Below are 25,380 nucleotides of genomic sequence, written 5' to 3'. Positions count from 1 at the left end.
CAAGCACTGTCAGTGGGAATGTGCTATAAGCAAAAGTAGAAGCTCCTGGCATCCAGTGTGTCAGGCTGAGCTGAGCTGGAGATTTTGTGTTCAAGGCAGTCCCAGTGGTAGCCGAGTTCTTGCCTCTCAGAGCAAACACAGAGAAATAAGTTTGAGGTAGGTTCTTTTCCTTCAGAAGTAACAGAATACTTAGATAACTGTATTATCTCCCTCCTGGGATCCCTCATGAGACAGGTATTGAAATTTTGTTCGTGATCAGGATGTGTACTTTAATGGAGTATGCCTTTTCAGTGCCCAGGATACCATATGTAAGCTAGTAATCTGTTTTAAAATGGAATCACACAGACCATTAATTTCTCATTGGTGATAAGATTTCAACTGGCAATGAGAAAGATGACTTTCAGCAGCTGGTTCCTCCCCGTTAGTTTCATCACAGCTCTGCCTGTCATTCACGCTCACCCGTTGTTGCATACAGTGTCACGTGCACTGTGGCTGCTGGTTATGAAGGGCTAGATGAACCTGGGACAGAAGCTTCTCCAAGGAGCTGAAACCTGTGGCGACAGTGTCCGGCTTTGGCCGGCTTCACCCTGTATGTGGGCTTATTCTGATGGAAACAAAGGCAGTCACAAAGCCCATCCCTGCTGTAATTCTTGGCATGATGAACGGGGTTTTGACTTGTAGGAGAGGGTAAGACAATAGTGTTTCTGCTCATTCCGTGCTGTTGCTTTCTCTGAGGTAGTCCTGTGGTAAAATACAAAGCGGATAGGGCAGATTACAGGAGCAGGTGTGTGGGCAAGAAACAGCTTTGAAACTTTTGACACTCCGGGTGAGAAAAACAGACTTTTACTTAAAGTGATGTTCCTGTGATGATGTTTTGTGCTACAGTTTTTCCCCTTTGGTCCAGTTACAGGAAAGATCCCAGAAGAGTATCAGCGCCAATACTGGCACATTTTTAGAGGCTTTCTTAAACCTCTTATTTTACAGAAATCTATGAAGTTTCTGGCTGCTCTGTCCTTCTCTAACCTAAGCCTTGCCTAAGAAATCCAGCAATTTTCCACTTGAAAATAGCTATGGGTAAAGTCACACACTACTTTCACATAAGATTAAGGGTTTGACAAGGGTGGTGAGAACAAAGAAATTCCAAATTGTGTGCTCCATATTTAAACCCCCCTTTCCTAGCCCCCTGTTGCACAATAGCAAGCTTTCCTAATGCAAGTAGGTTGTTGATATACTTCCAAAAAGAACTCTGGATAGCTGAGAGACGGGATTAAATGGATTAAATAGCCTCCTCATTTTTCAGTGAAAAAAAAAAGGAGTTCGGTTGAAGAAACGTATAATGCGGACTTAAATGATTTTGGACTAGATTAGCCTTCCGAACAGGTTGCTTTGCAAATTAGTGTGCTTGCTCTTGGCAGGGCACTGCATGTTGGTGGTGGTGGGCCTGTGTGCATGCCGGCACGCACACGTGGGGTGGGTGGCACGTGGAGTTTGCACTGCATTCAGCCATTTCAGCAGACTTAGAGTGTGGGCCAGGGGGCAGGCTGTCCACGGGGCAGAAAAGGTGCAAAGAATAGGAAACAGTGCAGAGCGCTCTGTGGCCAGTCTCTCTCCATGCAGTGCAAAACTGGTCTGCTCCACTCAGCCAGACCTGAGCCTGGGAGAGCTCAAGAACCTCCAGTCCACCAGCCTGCTCGTACACTAGTGTTTTTGGTGGCCTCTTCCATTTTGCCACTGTGTTGTATGGTTGCTAGGTGTTACCTTTGCTTCCCTAGCACAGACACTTGACGTGGTATGAAACTAGCGTTCTCCCTCTTTCAGCTCTTCTTGTGGACTTCTTTTCCTAAGAACTTAAAAGGCATCAGCTTTGTGTGAAGTACATACAGATCCTTCCTAACTTACTCTTCCTCATAATGAAAGCTGATTTCTCCTCAACCCAGCCTGCAATGTCTTGCTTTCATATTTCTGACCCCTGAAGATGGGAAACAGCAATATCAAGCTCCATGCCAAGGTCTGGCAGCAGCAGGTAGCTTGATATGTGGCAGATAATTACTGGATTCATGACTTGCATGTGGACAGCATGGCTCCATAGCAAGCCTTATCTTCGTCATCATCATTTTGTGGTGTCCTTTGTAACTCTTTGTCCTGTGAAACTTATTGGCCACTTATTCAAGTGGCAGCAGTAGTGATTTTTTTCATATGTTACTAATTTTTCACCTATACCCAAAAGACCCATTCTGTCACTGAACGATATAGACACTGCCATATACTTAAGGTACCACGGATAATGAAAAAAAAAAAAAAAAAAAAAAAAAAAAAAGGTGGTGGGAGGGGTTCAGAGTGCAAGATTAGTGGTAGCAAATTAAAATTGTTAGGAATCCCTAAAACTTTTTTTGGCTTCTTTCTAAGGCTGGCTGATTTGCCTTAACCTATTGCTGTTATGAAGAGTCATATCTAAAACGCTGAAGACTAAGGCATCCCAGATCTCACTTACACATCCACTCTAACTAGTCTTAAGTATAAGCAGTGGAATAACTTTGTATTGTGTGCATGTTTTCCCTTTAAAAGCAGACTTCAAAGTTGTTTCAAATTCAAATTAAATCTTTTCACCCTCTATCTAAGAATTTGCAAGAAAGGCAAAAAAAAAAAAAGGGGGGGTGGGTGGGTGGGGAGGGGTGAAGGGGAGTTGGTGACCTTACCATGACTAGATCTCATTCAGATCAAGGGCCAAATCTTTTAAGCACTGAAAGGAAGTAAAAACAAGAATTAAGAACTTTCTCTGATTACTGATGGGATAGCAGTGTTCTCCTCTTTCCTTTACCTGCAAGGAAATGCTTCAAAGCAGCCATTTATTCAGGCAGTGTAAATATTATCTCTTTTTGCTGACTGCCTTACATCTTTTATTTTACCTTAACACTTGGGCTTGTATCCCTCCCACCTGATTTCATTTACCCAAGGCACGTGTCTTTGGAGGGTGCTGAATGATTGCTTCCTGGAGAGGAGGAGTGGAGAGAGATGGGCATACCCCGGCGGCAGCCCAGCCAGCCTGAGACACCAGTTATCTCCTTGCCGTAACCCCCTGGCTCGCCGTTTCTGCGTCTTCATTGACTGTGTAGAGTGACTTTGCTTCTAGCTTGGTGTTGCAGATCAGATAAGGAATAGAAGTACCTGAAATTAGTACCTCAGGTTTTTTTAACTGTAAGTCAACCAACTAGAGCAAAGAAAAAAAAGAAAGAATGTAAACGTGAAAGTTAGCTGCTTAGCTATAGGGGTACTGAAGTGCTTGACTAACATTCGTGTCTCTGAAAATCTGCCCTCAAGGAAAACAATGCTGCGCTGTGCACAACCTGTGCAAAAGTTAGCAAACATTCAGGATGACTTTGGAAGATTAATAACATCATAATGTTCCTCACCCTGTGGTTTCCCTTCTCCTCCCCTCCCCCCTCCCCCAAGCAGTGTACTAGGGGCTCATCAGGTTGTGCATTAGATAATTGAGTTGTTATGCCAACAGGCTGTGCTGAAAGGTGTTACATCAGTGATTTCTTTTTCATCCCACTGTGCTTTGATCTCCTGCTATAAAGCAGAAGATCTGACAGTGGAAACTTTTGAAGATGATAGATTAATTTTGCTAATCCACTTCTCATAATCCTTACAAAAAATGTCTGTCCTTATCAGTCAGAAAAGATTTAATAGCTGCTGTCTCTAGAAAGTCTCATATTATCAGGATTGCAAACTATGGAATTATTGTTACAAAATATTTCACTGCATGTTTTGGAATGTTGTTGTAAATGCTTTAGAATAAATGAATAAAGATTCTTCTTTCTTAACCATGCTTTGGTGGTTGTATTTTCTCAATAAAATCCAAAACTCATTTGCAATGCAGCACTGTGCAATGGTGAATGTTTGCTGTCCTTATTGGTGTTAATTATCCTGCTTTAATTTCATATTATTGGAATTCACTGAAACTGTCAACTTAATCCAAATATACTAATTCCAAACATTATATGGTGCTGAAACAAATGTTAATAGTTTGGCTTACAAGATGTAAAGCATCATATGGAACCATTGTGACAGTAAGCAATGTGTAGAATACTGTTTGCAGATTTTGGGATAATAAAACGTGGCATCTTCTAGGAAGGAGCAAGTGCCTGTACTTGTCCCTGTATTAAATTCACAACGATACCATCCAGATGAAGTCAGTAAAGTTACTGCGGTTGCTCAGGACTTTTTCCAGCACAATCTTGCCCAATGTATCTTTTGTTAGTTCAGCTCTCCATGTCTCTGTAAAACCCTGCTTACAGAAAATTGCCAGCAGTGCTTATGATTATAAAAAGTATTCACAATGTCTGATTATACTTTATCTCTTTTCTTTACAATAGCTTTGGGCCAGATAATGCTGTATGTCGATGGTATGAATGGAGTAATAAATCATAATGAAACCGTCCAATGGCTGTACACACTTATTGGATCAAAGGTAAGATGCTCTCCAAAATTCTCATTTTATAAGTTTTTTGGAGTTCTTCAAAAGGATTTAATTTGTATTACATATGCATTTAGGTTATAAACAGACTGTGTGTTAGGTTCTAAATAAGAACATAACACTCTGTGTGGAAAGCAGGGCACACTGAGCTGTTACTTTTCTATTCTTCTATGCTGTTGGCACATACTCTGCTTTTAAAAGCAAAGATACCAAAGATGCCCTTGTTACTGTCTGTGCTGCCATTGCAGTTCACCATGGATAGGATATTTTTGGTCTTGCAGTTGCAGTTCCCAAGTAAGTTTTTTGGAATGACTTTTTGGGGTGTTATTTTTTCCCTTACCATTCTGTGAATGCAAATCCTTTTCTAAAATTTCACCATTCTCTACTGCTTAACTTTCCTGATCACTGTTAGGAACAATTCAGAGTGATTTCCTTCTTAAAACAGAATATAATAGTTCAGTTGGAAGGGACCTACAGCTATCATCTAGTCCAGGGGTCCTCAAACTGGTTAACCAGGGGGCCACTGAGCGGATGCAGTGGCAGGCAGCCATCTGCGGCTGCTTGGTTCCCCCCCCCAACCCCTGGCGGGGGGGGTCTGTAAATACCGGGGGCCAGATTGAGGACCCTGGGGGGCCGTACCCAGCCCACGGGCTGTAGTTTAAGGACCCCTGATCTAGTCCAACTTTCTGACCACTTCAGGGCTGACCAAGTTAAAGTATATTATTAAGGACACTGTCCAAATGCCTCTTAAACACTGAAGGCATGAAGTATCAACCACCTCTCTAGGAAGCCTGTTCCAATGTTTGACCACCCTCTGTAAAGAAACTTCCTAATGTCACAGAATCACAAAATGGTTCGAGGTTGGAAGGACCTCTGGAGGCCATCTAGCCCAAGCCCTCTGCTAAAATAGGTTCACCTAGAGCAGGCTGCACAGGATCACATCCGTATGGGTTTTGAATGTCTCCAGAAAAGGAGACTCCACAAACTCTCCGGGCAGCCTGTTCCAGTGCTCTGTCACTGACAGAGAAGTTCTTCCTCATATTCAGAAGGAACTTCCCCTGCTGCAGTTTGTGCCCGTTGCCCCTTTTCCTGTTGCTGAGCACCACTGAAAAGAGCCTGGCCCCATCCTCCCGGCACTTGCCCCTAAGATACTTGTAGACTTTCATAAGACCTTTTTTCAGTCTTCTTTTCTCTAGGCTAAACAGGCCCAGTTCTCTCAGCCTTTCCTCATAACGGAGAGATGCTCCAGTTCCTTAATCATCTTCATAGCCCTCCACTGGATCCTGTGCAGTGGTTCCCTGTCTCTGTTGAACTGGGGAGCCCAGAACTGGACACAGCATCCCAGATGCGGCCTCACCAGGCAGAGGAGAGTGGCAGGATTTCCTTTGACCTGCTGGCCACGCTTCTTCTAATGCCCCCCAGAATCCCATTGACTTTCTTGGCCCCAGGAGCACCCTGCTGGCTCATGGGCACCTTGCTGTCCTCCAGCACTCCCAGGTCCTTCTCCGCAGAGCTGCCTTCCAGCCGGTCAGCCCCGGCCTGTGCTGGTGCGTGGGGTTGTTCCTCCCCAGGTACAGGACCCTGCACTTGCCTTTGCTGAACTTCATGAGGTTCCTCTCTGCCCAGCTCTCCAGCCTGCCCAGGTCTGGCTGAATGGCAGCGCAGCCTGCTGGTGCGTCAGCCGCTCCTCCCAGTTCTGCATCAGCAAACTTGCCGAGGGTACGCTTGTCCCTTCATCCAGGTCATTGATGAAGAAGTTGAACAGGGCTGGACAGTGCTGACCCCTGGGGAACACCTCCAGCCAGGCTCTGTGAGGCTGATCACAACCCTCTGAGCTCTGCCATTCAGCCAGGTCTCGATCTACCTCACTGCCCGCTCATTAGTCCACACTTCCGGAGTTTACATGTGAGGATTTTATGGGAGATGGTGTCAAAAGCCTTGCTGAGGTCAAGGTAGACAACACCCACTGCTCTCCCCTCATCTACCCAGCCAGTCATTCCATCGTAGAAGGCCATTAGGTTGGTCAGGTGTGATTTCCTCTTGGGGAATCCATGTTGAGTGCTCCCGATAACCTTCTTTTCCTCCACATGCTTTGAGATGACCTCCACGATGAGCTTTTCTGTCACCTTGCCAGGGATGGAGGTGAGGCTGACTGGCCTGTAGTTCCCTGGGTCCTCCTTCTTGCTCTTTCTGAAAACTGGAATGATGCTGGCTTTCCTCCAGTCCTCAGGCACTTCTTCTGTCCTCCGTGACCTTTCAAAGATGATGGAGAGTGGCTTGGCAATAACATCTGCCAGGTCCCTCAGCACTCAGGGGAGTATCCCATCGGGGCCCATGGGTTTATGGGTGTCAGGTTTGCCTAAATGATCTATGACCCGATGCTCTTCAACCAAGGGAAAATTCTTCAATTTCTCAGACTCCCTGTTTTGCTTCCGGGGTCTGGGATTCCTGATGGTCAGCCTTAGCAGTACAGACTGAAGCAGAGAAGGCATTCAGTAACTCTGCCTTCTCTGTGTCCTTTGTCACCAGGGCACCTATCTCATGTAGCAGCGAGCTCGCATTTTTTGCTAGTTTTCCTTTTGCTACTGATGTACTTGAAAAAGTCCTTTTTGTTGTCCATGACGTGCCTTCTCAGATTTAATTCCAAATGGACCTCAGCCTTCCTTGTCACCTCCCTTCATGGTCTGACAATGTTCCTATATTTCTCCCAAGTGGCCTGTCCCTTTTTCCACATTCCATAAACCTCCTTCTGTTTGAGTTTTGCCACAAGCTTCTTGCTCATCCATGCAGGTCTCCTGTCCCCTTTGCTTGGTGTCTTACTCATAGGGATGCACGGATCTTGAGTTTGGAGGAAGTGATGACTGAATATTAGCCAGCTCTCTTGGACAACCCCCTACCTCCTGGAGCCCTAAGCCCTGTAAATCCTCCAAGTAGGTCCTTGAAGAGGTCAAAGTTAGTTTTCCTGAATTCCAGGGTTGTAATACCTGCTTAATACCTACTTACTGCCCTGCTTTGTCCACACAGGATCCTGAATTCCACCATTTCATGGTCACTGCAGCCCAGGCTGCCCCCAACCTTCACATCCCCAGCCAGCCCTTCTCTGTTTGTTAGTACAAGGTCCAGCAGCACACCTCACCTCCACACAGCTCCTCCAGACCTGTGTCAAAAATTTATCATCAGTGCTCTTCAGGAACCTACTGGACTGCGTGTGCTTAGTTCTATTGTCTTTCCAGCAGATATGAAGGTAGTTGAAGTCCCCCATGACAGCCAGGGCCTGTGATCATGAGTCTACCTCCAGCTGTCTGTAGAAGGCTTCATCTCCTTCCCTTTCCTGATCAGGTGGCCTGTAGTACACACCCACAACAGTGTCCCCTATGTTGGCCTGCCCCTTAATCTTTACCTAGAAGCTCTCCACTCATTCTACATCCACCTCTAGAAAGAGCCCAATACATTCCAGTTGCTTTCTCACATAGAGAGCAATTCCAGCATCTTGCATTGCTGGCCTGTCGTTCCTATAAAGTGCCTAGCCATCCATGACAGCATTCCAGTCATGCAAGCTATCCCACCATATCTCTGTGATTGCAATGAGATCATGGCCCTGCGGCCACACACAGATCTCTGATTCTTCCTCTTTATTCTCCATCATGCATGTGTTGGTGTACAGGCATTTCAGAGAGGTAACTGAGCATGCAGGTCAGGTTTCCCAGGAGGGATGCAAGAGGCTCCACCATAGCCACGCACACCCTTGAGGTGGCTGGCCTTCTGGTACTCATCTTGAGAGTACCCATGTCTCCCTAACAGGCTCTAGTCAAAGAATGTTCCATTGTCATAGAAACCAAAACTCTCACAACAGCACCAACCACAAAGCCAGAAGTTGATTTACATTATATATTTATTTCTGGCTGCATCCTTTCCTCTTACTGGTAAAATGGAAGAAACAGTAACTTGGGCACCAAAATTTTTCACTTTCACCCCCAGGGCTTTATAGTCTTCCTTGATTCTGTCCAGGTTCTGGCTTGCGGCATCATTCATGCCCATGTGAAAGAGTAGCAGCAGGTAGTACTCTGTGTTCTCGACAAGATGTGGCACCCTCTCAGACCTTAGCTCCTGGCAGGCAGCATACCTAACGGGACTGCCCGTCAGGCCAGCAGGTGAGCGCCTCAGTGCCCCTTAACAGAGTCACCCACTACAAACACCAGTCTTTTTTTTTCAGTAACCATGGTGTGCTGCTAGTGTAGTTTCCCCTTGCACACCTTGCTCGTGGGTGTCTATAGCTATTAAAGCTTCATAACTGTTTTTGATTGTGATGCTGGAGCATGGGGACTGGAGTCCTGCTTTTGTTGGTCACTAAGGTCCAAGGTACCTCATTCTCTGTGGTGTCTGTTACAGGAGCGTGGTTCTGTCTGTCTTGGTCCCTCTAACACTACTAAAATGTTGTTTGACTGTTTGATTCAATTCAAGTTGCAGGAAACGGTGCAAAAAATGTTAAGTTTTCTTGTGCCTGAAGAGCCCTAGAAAGTCTGTTACCAAAGTCTGGTACCTACCTACAGGGGATTCTTGGTCCCTACATACAAGGAGACAAAAAACAAAAGCCAGAATATATGCCACTGTGTTTGGTCTTCTCGGATGGAATAGTGATTTATATAGTGCGCAACCCACTTTTAAGGCCACCTCGTTGGAAGTTGAAGCAGAACAGAGATTCTGCTGGTATGCCATCTTGAGGGGCCATAGGGTAGGTGAAACCACAAATACATAATTCTCTAGTTTCTTGGCTTTCCAGCTTTAGGAAGTTTATTAAGGCCTGCAGCGACTGCTGCTGCTCTTGCCACATAGACCTGTTTAGGATAGACCTGTATGACACAGTTGCCAGAACAGGGTATGTTAGCTGCCAGCTCAGAGGCTGCTGTAGTTGGTGGAGTTGAATCCATAGCGTAGAAATGCTAAGAAATTTCCAGGAACTTCAAGTGGCTGAGTCATGGAAAGTTGCTGTTAGATGCTTTGATGACACAGAGATGCTGCTGCTCTCCCCCTTTCCCCTGACAGCTTTCATAACACAAGGAGAAAAACAACTCAGTATCCCAGGGGCCTTTTTCAACCACTACAGAATGCCAGCGTGCAAACTTCACTGCTGCAGCAGATTATCAAGTCGAAGAAAAGATGCTTCATTATTGAAAGAACGGATTTATCTTGTACTTATATTGATAGATATGTGAAAGTAAAACAATCATGCTTATCAAATCTCAGGCTCACAGGGTATGGTTTGGAATTGGGAGAAAATGAGAAAATTTTTCCCCAAGTGAAGTGTTCCACTGTTTTCTGGCATTACATTGGACAATTTGCCATCTTGAAAGAGAATGTTAGCCACAGTTGGAAAGGCAGTGAAAGACAGGAGAGAAATGGTTTGCTTGGTATAGATCTTCATTTTCTATGGAACAGGTTAATGAGACAAGCAAAAAAGGGGAAAAAAATTGCCTGTGCTTTTAATTCTCTAATGCACCTATTGGCAGTGGAACGGGGGAGAATCATGACTGTATTGCTACCTTACAAATTAAATTCTGTCTAGATTTTCTTGACCAGAATACTTCAGCTCTCAGGTCCTTAAGCTTCTTTCTCCCTCCCCCATCACCAGCCCAAATGATTATCTCCATGTCTTGGCTTGGTGCCTGCAGCTGAGGAATGCACTCAATGTGCTTTGAATAGTTTGGTTTCAGGTAGCATCAAAGTTGCTTTTTCATTATTCCCTGACTGTCTTGGAAGAGATCTAAGTCCGTGTTTGTGTGCCAAAAACTAACTGAAGGTACGGCAGGCTCGCTGTCAAGAGTGTGGTGGGACAGCTGCTTTAAGCACTTAAAGGTGGTTTTGACTTTCTGTGAAAAATGAACCCCTGGAATTCGCAACACACCTAGGGTCTACTTTGCAGCCCTGCTATGCTGGTGCCTTCTCAGCAAAGGCAGCGAACACTGCTGTACAAAAAAGGAATAGTGAAATTGCCAATTAACTCTTGGGACAAATCCCTCTAATCGGATGCAGGAGGAATACAGTCATTCAGCTACCACAGCTGCGACACATGGTTTCTTGCCTCCACAAAAGCTATGACCAGGTTTAATATACTCAGCAGTGAAGGCTATTTAATCTTTTCCACTGATTATTTTTTTGTTGGTGGCGGTTAAATTCTGTAATGGTTTTGACCCTTCACTGTTACTTGCTCTGCTCTATTTGTGCAGGGCTGCTGGCTCTGTCACGCTTGCTCACTTGGAGTAGTGTATTATTACATGTGCTTACCCAGTGTAACACACATGTTCAGCAGAGGATCTTCAGGTCCCGCACACTGAGCACTACACCAGCTAGAATTTGGGTACCCAGCTCCAATATCACTTTATGCACCTAGCAGTACTTCTGTACAGGGACAGGAGAAAGGGGTGGGAAATAAAATTTGAAATTAGTGGAAAAGAAGAACTATAAACAACTTACTGAAAGCCTGTCTAGATTGTTGCTATTGTAGTCCTTAATATTGTTAATTCTGTGGCATTTTACCTCTGAATATCAGTAGATGCTTATATAGATGGATTATCAGAAGTTGCTGATAATTTTAGCGCTGTTGTCTGCATTTGCTCTGAATAAACTTACTAGGGAGGTGGTTAAAATTCCAGCAATGTGACTGCACTGCTGCTGCTGCTTTTATGCTGGGTGAGAGGCACCAGTGGTGTCAGGGTGAGGAGCTAGAAAGCAGGAGGAAAGTTAACATTAGATGTCTTGTTTGTTACTGGGCAGAAAGAGCCTTCTGTTTCAGATTCGTATCATATAGGTGCTAGATTGGAATTTTGAAGTATAGCAGTTCCTCTGCCATGTTATTTAAAGAGAAGAGCATTATCAGCACATCTCAGACTCTTAGGGCCATTGCTGGTGTTTTGAAAGACACATCCAACTATGTGTGACCATGCTGATGTGTGCCACTGGCCTTTCACAGACTGGCTGTACGCTGCTTTCCATTCATCAATGGCTAGTACATCCCTGGCATAAAACATTTACAGCATTATCCCAATTTAAATGTACGTTACTACCGTTTCATCATATATAGGCTACAATTCATCAGTGTTTCCTGTTTAGCAACGCATTTAACTACATGTTTTATTTTAGGTTACATGCTCTTGGCTTCCAGAGAACTTGAATACATAACTGAGGTCAGCAATGTACTGCTGCAGAAGTGCAGAAGAGGGCTATAGCAGGGCCAAGGCTCTGACCATCTTATATAAGCCAGAAGTAACATAAATAAGAAATATATGTCTCAACTAAGTTTTCTTCTAGCATTTGTTGATAGCATGGAACATTCAGATAGTTTGATTTTAAAAGACAGAAGTAGGAGTCAATGACTGTTAGTCAACCATGCCTTCAGGATGGCTTCTTAATATTTACCCTTTTTTTTTTTTCCCCTCTTTTTTTAAAGTGGGTGAACTAACCTTTCAAGGGTGTTGCCTTAACTGACCACATGCCGTAACATACGTTTCAACCTCACAGCATGTGGGAAATATTTCACCACTTTCGATGTTTCTGCCAGCTATACATTGCTGCTGCAGAAGCTGGACTTCAGTTTTTGCATTGTATTACAAGTTATATTTAGCCTGGTTGTAAAGGGGCCTGAGGCATTTGTTTATGCTGGCAGCTGGCACCCCAGAGCCAAGTGGCGCTCTATGGTGGATCACCTTCAGGTAAAGTCTCAGTTTGATGGTGATGGCAGGAGCGGCTGGAAAATTTCTCTTACCTAAAGCAAGGGACACCAGGTTAAAGGCATATATGCACTAAGCCATACTAAGTCCTTATAATGTATTTTTCATCTGTTAGCCTATATGAGCTAATATATCTAATCTTTCATATGTATTGGTATTCCCTCTGACCTGGTAATAGAAAGTGTGCATATCAGTGCCTTACCCTCTCCAGGACTAGCTACCGAGTGTTTACAAAAAGTACATATCTGAACCAAACATCTTGGAAAAAGCCCAAGTATTTATACTGTCCACTAGAGAAGCATATGTTCCTTTACATCACAAACCCACAGGCTTTTGCCACTCCACCTCAGCCTTCAAAGGCATGTCTAAGGCATTAAGTGGTCCAAAACCAGAGTCTGATTTCACTTTTTGTTTCCACTCATTTCTGACTGCTACTGATAATGATTATTTTTTTCCCATTTGATGATCCAGGCTGTTCTAATTTCCCCCAGGGGAGTGAAAACCCCTTATTGGCATTGTTTTCAGTGGAAAGTAATCCGTTTTCAAAGTGGTACTGGGTAACCTCAGAAGACAGGGTGGAATGCTGGGCCCAGGCTGATACAACAAGGTTGATTAAAGATTCCTATCTCACATCTTGTTTTAATTTTTGTTTTCTACTTTGCTTCTGTCTGGGTCCTAGATTGCAAGGCTAAATAATTTAACTAGCAAGCTGTTCCCAGTGCCTTCTATGAATCTTTTGCTTTCTTTGGTATTGAAGTAATGACTTTTTGAATATTTGAAAATGTAGTTCAATCCAAAAGAAGAAGAAGAAAAAGAAGAAAATCTATTTCAAAGCAAAAGGAAAGAAACCCACAACATTCAAACAGAACATAGTTGTAGCAGCTCAATTTGTTGATTATAAAAGGCAAGTCCAGTAGGGCTGCTTTTCCTGCATGATGCCAGTAACATGTTAAAACATGCGTATGGTTAAGTCATTTCATGAAAATTTTGAGAGAAATAGTCTTAGCTACAAAAAGCACTAAAATTGTTCTTACCAGTGAATCATTTAAAGCATGTAGAGGTAAATACTTAGTTTAAGAACATGATTAAATCAGTCTCCATTTCAGAAGTTATTCATGCATGTGCTCAACTGAAGTCGTAAGCAGAGCAGAGAATACCATATAATGAATTTGTGCTTTTCTCAGGAAAGTTCTCATCAAATCTTATGCAAATCAATATTAAAGTGTGTCTACAAATACATACCAAAACCTGGTTTGTAGTCATGGAGAAAGTTAAAAATCTAAGGGGCTTACCAGATATGAATAGGACCAAAATAGTAGCATTATTAGTACTAAAGTCCAACACACGTTGAATTAAATCACCACCAAAACTTGGATAGTATACTTTCTTGTTGAGGGTCTGGGAAATGCAACGTATTTGCATCTCATTATTTTTTCTGGGGATATATTTAAAAAATCATTTTGTGTATGGGTGACCAACTCTGAGTAAACATTGCCTGGACGATGAGAACGAATATACATAGGAATATGCCTGATCTTCATGAGCAGGAAGCTGTGCTGTAAAACTGTCTTGCACTTTGTTCTTTATTTGTTTGGAAGGTGATTGAGAAAAGCTGGCCAGCTAGAAGAATTAAACATCCAGGAAAAATTACACAGCTTGGGGGCCTACTGTGATTAATTTCACATGTTGTCTTCTTCCCAGTCTGCTGCCTTGATGGTTAACAAACTGTCTTGCAGACTCTGACAAATGAGACCCCACATACAGCTAACATACAAGCTATATAGGTTGCATTGTCTCTCTCACCTCCAGCCACAACTCTGATAAGCCTGAGGTTTTGTCCTGTTTTCACGTCTAGCCCAGGTAGAAATGTCAGTTAGGTGTCATTCTTATAGGCTTTCAGGTTCCTTTGCTTTCTGGAAGGGTTCAGAGAGAAGCTGAGGTCATCCCTCAAGTCCTAAAATCAGTGTGGTCTCACCCATGGGCTGCCCTGCGCTTGAAAGCGTGAGCCATGGTGAACAGGCAGAGCTGCTTTGAGTTCAGTGAAACTCTGAACGTTCATGTCAGCTTAGCGGCTGGCCATTACGTTTATTCTGCTGTGCATTTGGCTATTGAACTGTTGTTATGAAAACGGGTGTGTCAGGGAGAAACAAAATCCTGGATTTATCGGAACTTTCCTACTTCCTGCCTCTGAAGGGCTTGAGCCAACCAACGCTCATCCAGGTCGCCGGAGAGCTTCCCTCCCCTTTCACTCAGAAACTGTGTTGGCACTGTTGCATGAACAGAGTTTATTTTGAATTGTATGTAATTAGTGCTTTGAAGATAAGGATCAGGATGTTGCAATAAACTTGGAATAGGATATACCAGCCAGTGCAGACTACATTATGCACTCGCTTTGGTGCATCCAACTCAGTAGACAGACTGCTACGAGTTCTACTCTTCTTTATCAACCGTATTTCTAGGTGGGCTTCAAAGTCATTGTATCAAACATGAGAGTCTGTAGTAGTCCTTTCCTGCAGCAATAACCATTCCTGTAGCTCTGTCTGTTGCACTCACTTCTGAGTACTTTGAAGACGCAGTTTTCTGTGTTCAAAATGAACTCATGTAGATTAAGGTGATACTAGTAAATTCACAGTTCCCTCCTAGCATATCAGAGATCTGATTTCAACTCGTTTAAAGTGCAGAATGAGAAAATGTAATGATTAACTGCCTACAACATGGCCAATTTTCAGGCCCGACTTTTCACTCTGTCTCATCTGTTCAAATCTGCATGAGAAATGTTAGTGATGAGTGAAGTATGTCCAAATATTCCCAGAAAATGCCATGCATGTATGCAGATGTACACATTTCTTGTTGTAAAGGGAAGGCGTGAAGAAAGAAAAAAGCAAGTGTTATACTAAAATTAGGTAGGGGGAAGAACTGGAAAACAACCTAGAAGTCAGTGCTAGCTTTTAGAATTACTTTGGTGTCCTTCACTTACAGTAATTTAGTGTCACAGGTCTGTTACCATTCAGCTGTGAGCAAATTATTATGCCGCAGACCCTAGCTGTTTTTCTAGTAGCTACTAGTGTTTTCTAACAGGCATCACATCCAGCATTCCTGTGAAAGGAGAAGGTGCAGTTGTAAAGTTTGTCTGTATTGAGGGAGGAGATGTAAGAAAATGGAGCCTACTTTTTTCCAGCATGCTTGAAGCCACCAGTATGAAAGGTCTTTTGACTATAAAATCAATTGCCTGAAGAAGAAAAGTAGAAAATTTGCAACCATAAGTTGTCAGATGGAAGAGTGAAAAAAAATGAGAGTTGCTCCAAGGACAAAAAAGCAAGTGATAATAATCCAGGCTTATAGTACAGACCTGAGACTTTTATGCATATCTAAACATAGAAATCAGCTTGGCCAATATAAAAAACATTGTGATCGTTATGCCAAACCTTTTGAGATAGCTAAGGTTTTATTTTGCAGGGTAGAAATATTAGTTCAAAGTCAGGTGTTCAGTAAGCTGCATTTTTAAGGAGTGTTTTAAAATTAAAGTAAGCAGTTATGTCTGAATCTTTTCTGGAAGCACTGTTTCCTGAACTGAGATGCATAATGCTTCAGTTTGCAGAGTTGACTCTTTTCTGGTCTCTGTTGCTTTTAGGTGATCCAGGGATATGTCTTTTCTGGCAGTGGCTATGAGACTTGATAGAGGGCATGTGAGCTATTAGAGAGTTTTGATGAAGAGCGAGGAAAGCTGCTCTGGTACATAGTCAGTTATTGAGATACCACCAAATTCAAATCTGTTAGCTGAGACCTTTAGTGAAGGTCAGATGATGTAGTTTTTTAATCTTTTTAATAGTTAAGTGTATACAAAAAAGTCCAGGTAATCACAGAATCATAGAACTGTTTAGGTGCTTTACAATAAAGTGCATCCTTTCATTTTTCTCTTTTTTTTTTTTATCGTAATCATTTCCCTTTGGTCTGGTCCAATCAGTCATGTTGTTGTCCAATTGTGTGGTGGTTTTGGCACTGTTAAAGAAACCTTTTTTTAAGTGCCTCTTCATGCAGGCACCTACCTGTAGCCCTAAGTGTAGGCATCCTGGTGGGAAGCCACTTGGCAAACTTTCCTTGCTCCCCTGAGCCCTTTTCTCCAAGACAGCTTCTGACACTGGAAGACTTTGGAAGTAATTTTCAGTCTGATACACCTGCATGTATTATCATATATGTTTGTATGTTAAACTAGCTGTTGTACCAGTCTGCTCAACGACTGATTCTGGTTTATATTGTACATTTATATATATAAATGTATATATATATAAAAATGTATATAAATGTATATATACATAAATATACATTTATATTCTGGTGTGTATTATTGTTCTGGGGTTTTATGACTGTTAAAGGGCATTATGGTTTATTTTTACTTATTCACTTAGATTTGAAGGATGTAGGCAGTCTTTCCTTATCTTAACAGACCTTTGGGTTGACATGACATGTTTATCACGTGTTTATCTATGGTATTCATTCTGTGACAAGCATAGTTTAATTCATTTATAGGATATGGTTAGGATGCTTTTATTAAACACTTCATTTTTCTCACTGTTTATAGTGAACTTTTGGAGACTCAGACTTTGTTACCAAGTTGCTTCTTTCTCTCACCTGTTACTAACAATTTTTGAGAAGAACTGCACTCTTGGTGTAGATTACAAGATTTTGCAGAAATGCAAGCACAGTTTTTGAGGAAACAACAGCAGAAATTCCACACAAAGTCTGTTCAAATTTTTGACTGTTCAAGGATCTGGTACTCCTATAAAAGCATTAATTGAATCCGCTGTGTATTCTGTGTCTGCTTATGTGAGGCATTTAGGATCCATCTTTTTCTGGAAAGATGTACTGTTTAATCTTCTCTTTCAGGTTTTTTTCTGAATATTCTGTCTTTCTGGAGACTCCTTGAGACAGAAACTGTATTAATCAATATTGCATTACCTTTATTTTTCTTTTTAAATTGATCTTAATTTTCTTCTTATATTTGTCTGTTCTCCTGGTGGCCATATATACAGTGCAGTAGTGGAATCCTGCCTGCAGCAAAGAAAGTGGTATCCAACATTTTTCGCAGTGTCATGTAAACCAGATCCAAGACAGTTCAGCCAACACAGCAGTTAATATACCAGTGTTTTGCTTGTAGCTTAGCCTGGAAGAATGGCCCGACTCGGGAGGGAGTCCATACATTGGGAGACTGAGGCTGAATCCAGTTTCCAGGCACATTCTTGAACCAGTTTCCAAATCCCTTTGTGACCCGGTCCCTCATCTGGAAAATTGGTATTTGGATTTTAGAGCCCTGGGGGAAGAACGTGAGGGAGTGGAAGGACAGATTATACGTGTTGAAGACAGATACGTAGGTGAAAGTTGAACCTAATACTAATTGTTACCATATTTGTCCTTCTGGCATCACTAAAAAATGCTTGTCATTCCTTTATTTAGATATAGTTGTTCTTTAAAGCAACAGCTACTAGCTGAAGGTACTTGGATAACAATAAAAAAAAAAAAGCTGTCTCAAAAAGGGAAACCACCAAAACATATATGATGGCTTTATATTCCGCATGTAGCATACCCCAAGGAATCTCTGAGTTGCAGCCAGCTCGGGTGCCTCACTAGGTTGTTGCCTTAGGACTCATCATGGTTACCTCATAGATTTTATGTTGGTCTCCTCAGTTACAGGACCAGTCCTTACAAAGGAAGACGTTTCATAAAATGTGTGAACTTCTTCTACATTTCATAAGATCATGATGAAAAGAAAAGGTTCTCTGATATGTTTTGGGTTTATTTTTTTGTTCTGTTTTGTTGTTGGTTGGTTGGTTGGTTGTTTTTTTTTCCCTCTGCAGTCCTCTAGTGGTAGTTTATAAGTATTTTCAGAATAATTTCCAGTGTACCAGCAGGTTCCGTAACTGGCTGGCATGATACACTGAAATGACTCTCATCTGGATGTGTACTCTCTTTCCATATTCTGATCCTCTTCGATCACAGCAGTCAAACAAGGAGTTCAGGCGCTTTCTGGTTTCCCCTCCTACCTCCCCACCCACCCCTACCCCCCATTTTCCTTTTTGAAGACCACATTAATGAAAACAAGCATGTGTTGTTCAATATAAAAAATACTGTTACTACCTCAGCCAGCATAGGATTTTTATAGATTGGCCCCCTTTATTTTTGAACTTCCTCTTCTTATTAGAAGACACAGTACTGTAGCAAATGTATGCTTTGTCTTTTAAATTTCCAGCAGCGTGTAGCTGCTTCCTTCTTTAGTAATAAAATTCAAGCATCCTCTCAGAAGCCATTTTTTCTCCATTGTACTTTTTAAATTTCACTGTGTCATTGACTAAGCATCTTATTGTTATGATTTTGGATGGAAATGCAACACTTCGTTAACTCGCAGTTTGAGTGCTTCCCCAGTCAAGTTTTGCATATGACAGCTTGTCTTGCAGAATATAAATGGGAAATGCAGTAATGGGACAAGAAACTCCCACAGTTATTAATGTATGGAATTGCCTCAAAATTGTTAATCCCATGTGGGTTGAGTTTCTGTTCACCAAGTTTTCATTTAAATAGAGAGAATAGAAATCCACTTTGTATTTTGTTCTCTGTGTCACAGCCATTCTCGGTGGTTTGCAGTGCTCTGTGCTCAGGTCACTGCTGCTTTTTGTATTCCTCATTGTAGTCTAACATCCCCATATACATGCTGGTTTCATATTTTATGGCTGTTGGGCCACTTTTCCACGCATGGGAACTGTACAGCCCCCTGTAGTAAGGATTCTGCATGGCTGTAGAGGGAAAGACATGATGGATCACCTGAAGGTAGGTTTGCTTCCAGATCTGCACTGCCTGGTGGTTTGCTCTGATGGACATCTGTACTAGCTGTGGATCTGATAGTGAGATTTGTGCCACGTTTACTTAGAAACATGATACACTTCAGCCTTCATCACTGGCCTGCATGATGGCCCTTCTCACTTCCCTGTTGTCCCCTTCTGATGTGGGGATGCAACATGAATGCCCAGGTTTGGTTTCCAACAGTGGAAGGTCAACATTCAGAGCAGCACATCAGACAGAAAATGTCAATTCACAAAGTAGAAACTGCAGTATATGTCAAACAGGATAGCCTTGTCCTTTAGTAGGGTGGGTTTTGTATAGCAACAGCAAGTGCTCAGAGGGTGTCCCAAGGCGTTGGGCCATGGGACAGGATCTGAAAACTGAGCACAAGATTTTCGTGATGTCATCACCTGATATAGTATTACTGCAATTACTCATCTAGGGGGTTGTTTTGATTTTCTTCCCTTTTTGCTCAGAAGGGTGGGTTAGGATTATTTGTCATCTTTGGCTAAACAGACACGAAGTTATGCGGAACAGATGGACATCACCAGGCTGCCTTTACTTACAGGTCATTAGCACAACATGTTTTGACAGGTCTGAATAGTTCAATCCCAGTCTGCAGCAGTTATGATACTATAGATGTTAAAGCACTGATAGCATCCTGATATTGCAGTTATTCTTTAGTTCCAGACAAAAGTTAAGCCTACAGAAGAATACTTCACATTACTACCTACTTCAAAGGGTTACCTTCTAAAGGTTTTGCAGTAGGTTGCCTTTCCACATGCATGTAAGTTGCAGGTTGAGAGGAAAAAAGGGAGGTATTTTACTTGTTGGAGCATCAGGAGGTTTTAAACTTACCCTTTTCTTTGAAACCATGAAACATTAATTTGTGTGTCTGATTTAATTTTAAATCACGCTTTGTCAGTAAAAAAGTTTTCTTATATGTCCTGTATATTTAGAACCAAAGGAAAATGAAAATTTGAAAATTTTTAGAGTAGATCTGAATACCTCCTGCCTCCATCTGAGGTTTCTGCTTTCCTGCGCGGGTATGGGTGCATGCAGATGAATGCTGACACACATGCATTTTCTCTGACTGCTCTGGAGAAGCAGCAGCATTAGTGGTGGCTGCCACATGCCTGCAGCAGGTAAAGAACAAGAAAGGAGACCAGCTAGGACACATCTTGTGACCGAGACACAGAAAACACTGCAGCTGCTGTTCTCTAGTAGAAGGAAAAAAATGTCAGTGAGGGGAACAAAAAGCAAGCTGCCTTTTCTGCCTTGGAAAAGCCATCCCACAGCACCACCTAGCAGACATACACATATATGAATAAATAGGCTGTGCACAGGACGAGCAAAACCTACTGGGAGAACATGATGTTGAGCAGGACTGTGTGCTTTAAAACAGCTGTTCCATCTAATACCTAGCACAGGTCATGGGTGTGAGCTGAGACGTGCTGTCCTCCATTATGCAGCTGTTACCCTTCAGCATCAGATATTTGTAGTCTGATGCAGCTATCAATCTCTCTGCACATCTGATGAAATACATCGTCAGTTTGGGGATTTTTATGTACTCTGGAGTTATACTCTTTGGACCCATATATTTTTAAATGCACCTAGCTTAATCTGAGTGATGGCATTAATTGTCTCGTAGTTATGTTCTGTTCCGCAGTAGTGCAAGGTGCCAGGGGGGAAATTGCTCAGCAGCTTGCTGAGGAACACTTCCAGAACACGGATTTCAAAGAGCCTGGTAAGCACAACCTGGTCCCACTCCTGTGGCTGGGGAAGATGCGTTAGAAAATAGTTAAGCCTCAGCTGCTGTCTGCCTCCATTTTTAAAAGTAGTAGATTTACGCGTTTTCTTTTCTAGGGGGACCAGAACACTAATTTGCTTTTGGGGCTGCAAATGTCAAGTCTTTGTGAAACTATAGCAACCTATTGCCTTTACTTTGTTACTTGATTAATTTTGCTCATCTCCAGACTTTAAATTGCCTTTTAGCCTTTACCTTCCCATCCTAAACAGGTGGATACAAAAGGTTCTGGTAATAGCCAGAGGCTTTCTAAGAGCTCTAAGGAAATATTCAGGGCTGCAATTAAGGAGGCAATTTAAGAGCACAAGTTATAGTTGGTTATGCTGAACTAGAGCAGCACTGGTCCTCCTATGAACTGTAGTGCAGGTATATGGGTTAGAAAAAAACATGACTCAGTAACAGGAAGAAATAGTAGGACTTTCAGTTTGCGAAGATTTTTAGTTTGGCATTATGCATGTAGGCAGATCTGCTTTATAACCCAGTGGCAGTACAGAGACATCTCTGGCAGCAAGAATGAAATCCAGTCTCTTCCAGATACTGTGATCTTATTTTCATAGTTAAAGCAGGTGACTGGCTATCAAGACTCTTAATTTGCTCTAACGCGTTGAGAAAATTTATTGTTGTTAGAATTATTCAGTCAAGAACTGTACAACTGAATCCATATACGGACACCTAAAATATTCTTTCAGATATTGTGAGACATTTTACTTTCATGACAGGAAATGTGTGTATGCAGTACCTTGGAAAATTAAAAAAAAAAACCCACAACTTTTTTCCTATCATTTCCATGATCACTGTGGTGCTACCTTTAATGCCCTTCACAGAGTTGCTCCATGATACTTTATGGAACTCTTTAGATGTTTAAGTAAATGTTCCGTGTCAAGTGATGTGAAAGCCTACCATGAAACATTTCCTAAAGTATTTCTAAATTTCTAAACAGGCAAAATAACACCAAAAGTAAGAGTTCAGTGTGATTATAGTACTCTCAATAAAGTCACCCCTTCAAAAACTTTTCAGAGTTGAAAGGATCAAATCTCAGTTTCATTTACTTTTGGCTAAATGCATAGGATCTATTCACGTCAGACGTCACACAGCTACCGCAGTGCATTTCAGTATAGTTTTCTGGGATCCAAAGGATCATGTTTTGCAGTAGTTTATTTTACTGCTTTGGTGAACTGCTGCCCCTTGTTAGGGCATCACTGTATTTACCGCGTTTGCCTGAAGTTACTCTTGACTTCAGAAGAAAGTGGAAGTAATCTGTTGTGGTTACTTCAGGAAAAAGAAAGACTTGGGGTTGGGTTTGGTTTGTTTTTCTTTTCTCTCTCCCTCTTTCCATCTGTACTGCTCCCAAAGAACTGAAACAACAGCCCAGAATTGATCTATGATGCAAGTCAAATCACTGCTGATTATGATCTCATGCTTCTGTGGGTTAAGCTCTTTGAGCGACTGTGGCAATTACTTGGCTACAAACTATACAAGTCCCAGATGCTGAATAATTCTGAAATCCTACATCTCAAATATGTTTCATTCTGGCAATAATGAAACTGAAATGCATATTCAATAATAACACAGTAAAGGCACATCTAACGGCAGTGGCTTGGTCAAAGGTGTTTAGTCCTCAGGTTCAAAGTAGGGCACTGAGAAGAGTCAAATGAAGAGAAGTCTGGGCTCTGCTCCCCTGTCCTCACCATCATTGCTGCAAACCTACCTATAGCTTGGTAGCTACAGCCTCCTAGGAATATGTAGGCATATATTTGATTTCAGTTATCTTACACATTGCTGTTTGATATTTTTAGACTTGTGGCAAGATTGATCATGTTTCGGGTGAGCTAGGAGGATACTCTGTGGTACTTCTGGGACTCCATTGTCTCACTTGGGAGATAAAGAACCTAATCCAGGCTTGTCTTTGAGCTTGCACATCCAGATTTCCAGGAAAGTAGGCTGTAGGGAGACTTCTACATGCACAGACATGTGAGTTCAGAAGCCCTGCTGGATCTATCAGTTTGGAAAATGAGCTTCCAAGCCTTGAATATTTTTCATAGCCATGTTCAGATTCTGCTGTATAGAAAACATGTTTCTAACCCTTTTGATCTGCTGTCAAACTAGACCAAAACTAAGGATTGCTGTCACAGTGGCACTGCTGAGGTACTGAAACAAATTCTGTAAGTTACAGGAGGTTCATTAGCAAGCCATCCAGTATTCTCTGAAGTGCTTGGGAAAGTTAAGTCACTTAAACTACAGTATCACAGATGTTTACTGTAATCCCAGACCCCCTGGTCTGCAGAGAACTACTAGAATCTCATTGCATAAAATGTCTTGTCTTCAGGTGATTTGTGAACTGAAAAGTATGTTTTGGACATCTGTATGGGCATCTGAATCTGAACTTATGTAGGACCATTCTGTTATACTGAAATTAGGTAATCACTGTGATCTGGTGAAAATAACAAGTGTTACAGATCTTTTTGCACCCTCACATCCCTTTCAGTATATGTGTGTTTGGGGGGTGGTATGGGTTTGTGAAGGGGGAGACAGAAAATAAGTTGCAGGTGACAAGCTTTGAAAATCGAAGAGAATCCGGGGGTCTGCATTTTTTTTATTAATGTTCTTGATGAGGCTGTTATTATTTAGTCACATTTAATCATTTAGACACAGTCCTAGACAACTAGCTGTAGGTTGCTTTGCAGGGAGTTGGGCAAGATGACCTCCAGAGAGGTCCCTTCCAACCTCAGCCCTTCTGTGAATTACCCAAAGTTCCTCCTCCTTTTCCTGCTGTTGTGGTATCTATGCCTTATGCTTTGAAGAAAACTGTACAAGCCAGATCTTTTTCATTAATTGTGACAGAGAAATTTGCTTTTAGTTAAACTACAGTTGGGATCTGTACATGGTGATAAATCTGAATATTAGAGTTCTCTCAAGAATGTTACAAAGCTGAAGTTTAGATTATTTAACCTGCAAACCTTTGGAATGCAAGTAGACATAGTGTGATTCGAGTTAACCCCAACTTGCGCTTGGGAAGCCTTTGCCACGTTACCAGGAGGAATGCTGTATAAAAACACTTCCATCTTCATTATCCAAGCAGGAGTCTGAGGGGTCTCTTTGCACTTCTTCCTCCTTTCTGTGATTCAGAACCAAGCATACATCTTTTCAGTTTGTATGTTTGTTTGATTTGCTGTGAAAGTGATGGTGGATGTGTCGACTGTGATTGGTACAAGTCAGAGGAAGGAAGTAGCTTGAGACAGAGGAATTACGTTATCATCTTGAACACTGAACTTCGCATCTCTTACAAAATAGTTATCACTGTGTTATGAAGGTACTGTTGCCTACCGTAATAACATACAATCTTGCCATTCCCCATCTGTATGCAGAGGTTGCATACCTGGTAGCATTTACAAAAAACAAAATTTAAAATGTCTCCGTCTGTGCCCTCTTTCAATGAAGGATGGTGTTAGAATAGTGTGAAATTGCTAAGGCTGTGTAATTAAGCAGTACCTTAGCTGATACACAGTAGCTTGTGCCCCCATAAATCAGGTTCCTGAATGCTAGCTGCGTGGAAGAGTCTGCCACTCCATTCAGAAACCCAACATATGGGAAGCTGGGAATGTGTCTGAGCTCAGTTACATTTTTGTTTTCATCATAGAGTCCTGTGGATTTAGAAAAAAGCATCTGGACTATAGTGATGATGTGAACTGGATTTGAGGAAAACCACCTTTTCCAGACTTGGGAAAGCTGTGACAAATAGATGATTGCAGGAGAAATGTGACTGTTTCTGTTGTGTTTACATGTTCCTCAGAAAGCAGCTTTATTCATTAACTTTATTTGGCAACTTGTCCAAAGGTAAATAAATGGGTCTGGTTTTGCAGTCAAACCACTGCTTCTGAGTTCCTTTTTGTGCCTGGTAATACTCAGAAGTTTGGGAATAAAGAAAAATCTTCAATCTATACGTACAGTGAAATGCTAGTACTCTTACCTTTCCGGTAACAGGTGGAATACATATATATACACGTCTCCTTTCTCTGGTTTTACTGTATTAGTTACTCTTTCAAGAGGAGTTTGTGGTGGGTTTGTTCCATGGTTTTATGTATGATACTTTCAACAGTTTTATTATTTCAGTAGTTTGAACCACTAGTATGTTGCATTTTAGGGTGCCTAAAAAGGATAACCTGTTAACAATTATTTTCTTAAGAAAGATGTTGCAGTAGGTAATATATCATAGTTTGGACTCTTTGTTAACATACTAGGTTCAATTATTTCCACACATTTAATACATAGGTTGTTTTGACTGGGAGTCCTTGCTGTTGAAATGTTGTCTATAAGATTGTACAGTGTCAGGAAAGGACTGCCAACCATATGATTAAACTTACAGGGGTTTTCAGATGAAGTTATTTAAACCCAGCCACAGTTTTTGGTATTTAATATGAGTACTTTTTAATGGAACTGTTGAAAGAACAAATTTCACGTGCATAAAACCACATAATAATAATAGAATAGTTTTCCACTGTACTTGCAGACTCAAATAGTTGTTTTTTTTCCCCTAAGGCACT

At 41.8% G+C, this 25,380-nt stretch overlaps 1 protein-coding gene across 4 annotated transcripts in view; it reads left to right on the top strand.

The window, feature by feature from the left end:
- Nucleotides 1–25,380, top strand: part of FHOD3 (formin homology 2 domain containing 3) — a 417,107-nt gene that overhangs the window by 240,534 nt on the left and 151,193 nt on the right. For all 4 annotated transcript variants that reach the window (XM_055800337.1, XM_055800338.1, XM_055800336.1 and 1 more), the window contains exon 6: nucleotides 4,377–4,471. In XM_055800337.1, coding sequence (XP_055656312.1) covers nucleotides 4,377–4,471 — 95 coding nt within the window. The remainder of the gene's footprint in view (nucleotides 1–4,376; nucleotides 4,472–25,380) is intronic.

The sequence above is a fragment of the Falco peregrinus genome, chromosome 3 (genome assembly GCF_023634155.1).
Source record: "Falco peregrinus isolate bFalPer1 chromosome 3, bFalPer1.pri, whole genome shotgun sequence".
NCBI classification, from domain to species: Eukaryota; Metazoa; Chordata; class Aves; order Falconiformes; family Falconidae; genus Falco; species Falco peregrinus.
Note: the sequence above shows the minus strand (reverse complement) of the source record. Positions and strands in the feature narration are given on the sequence as shown.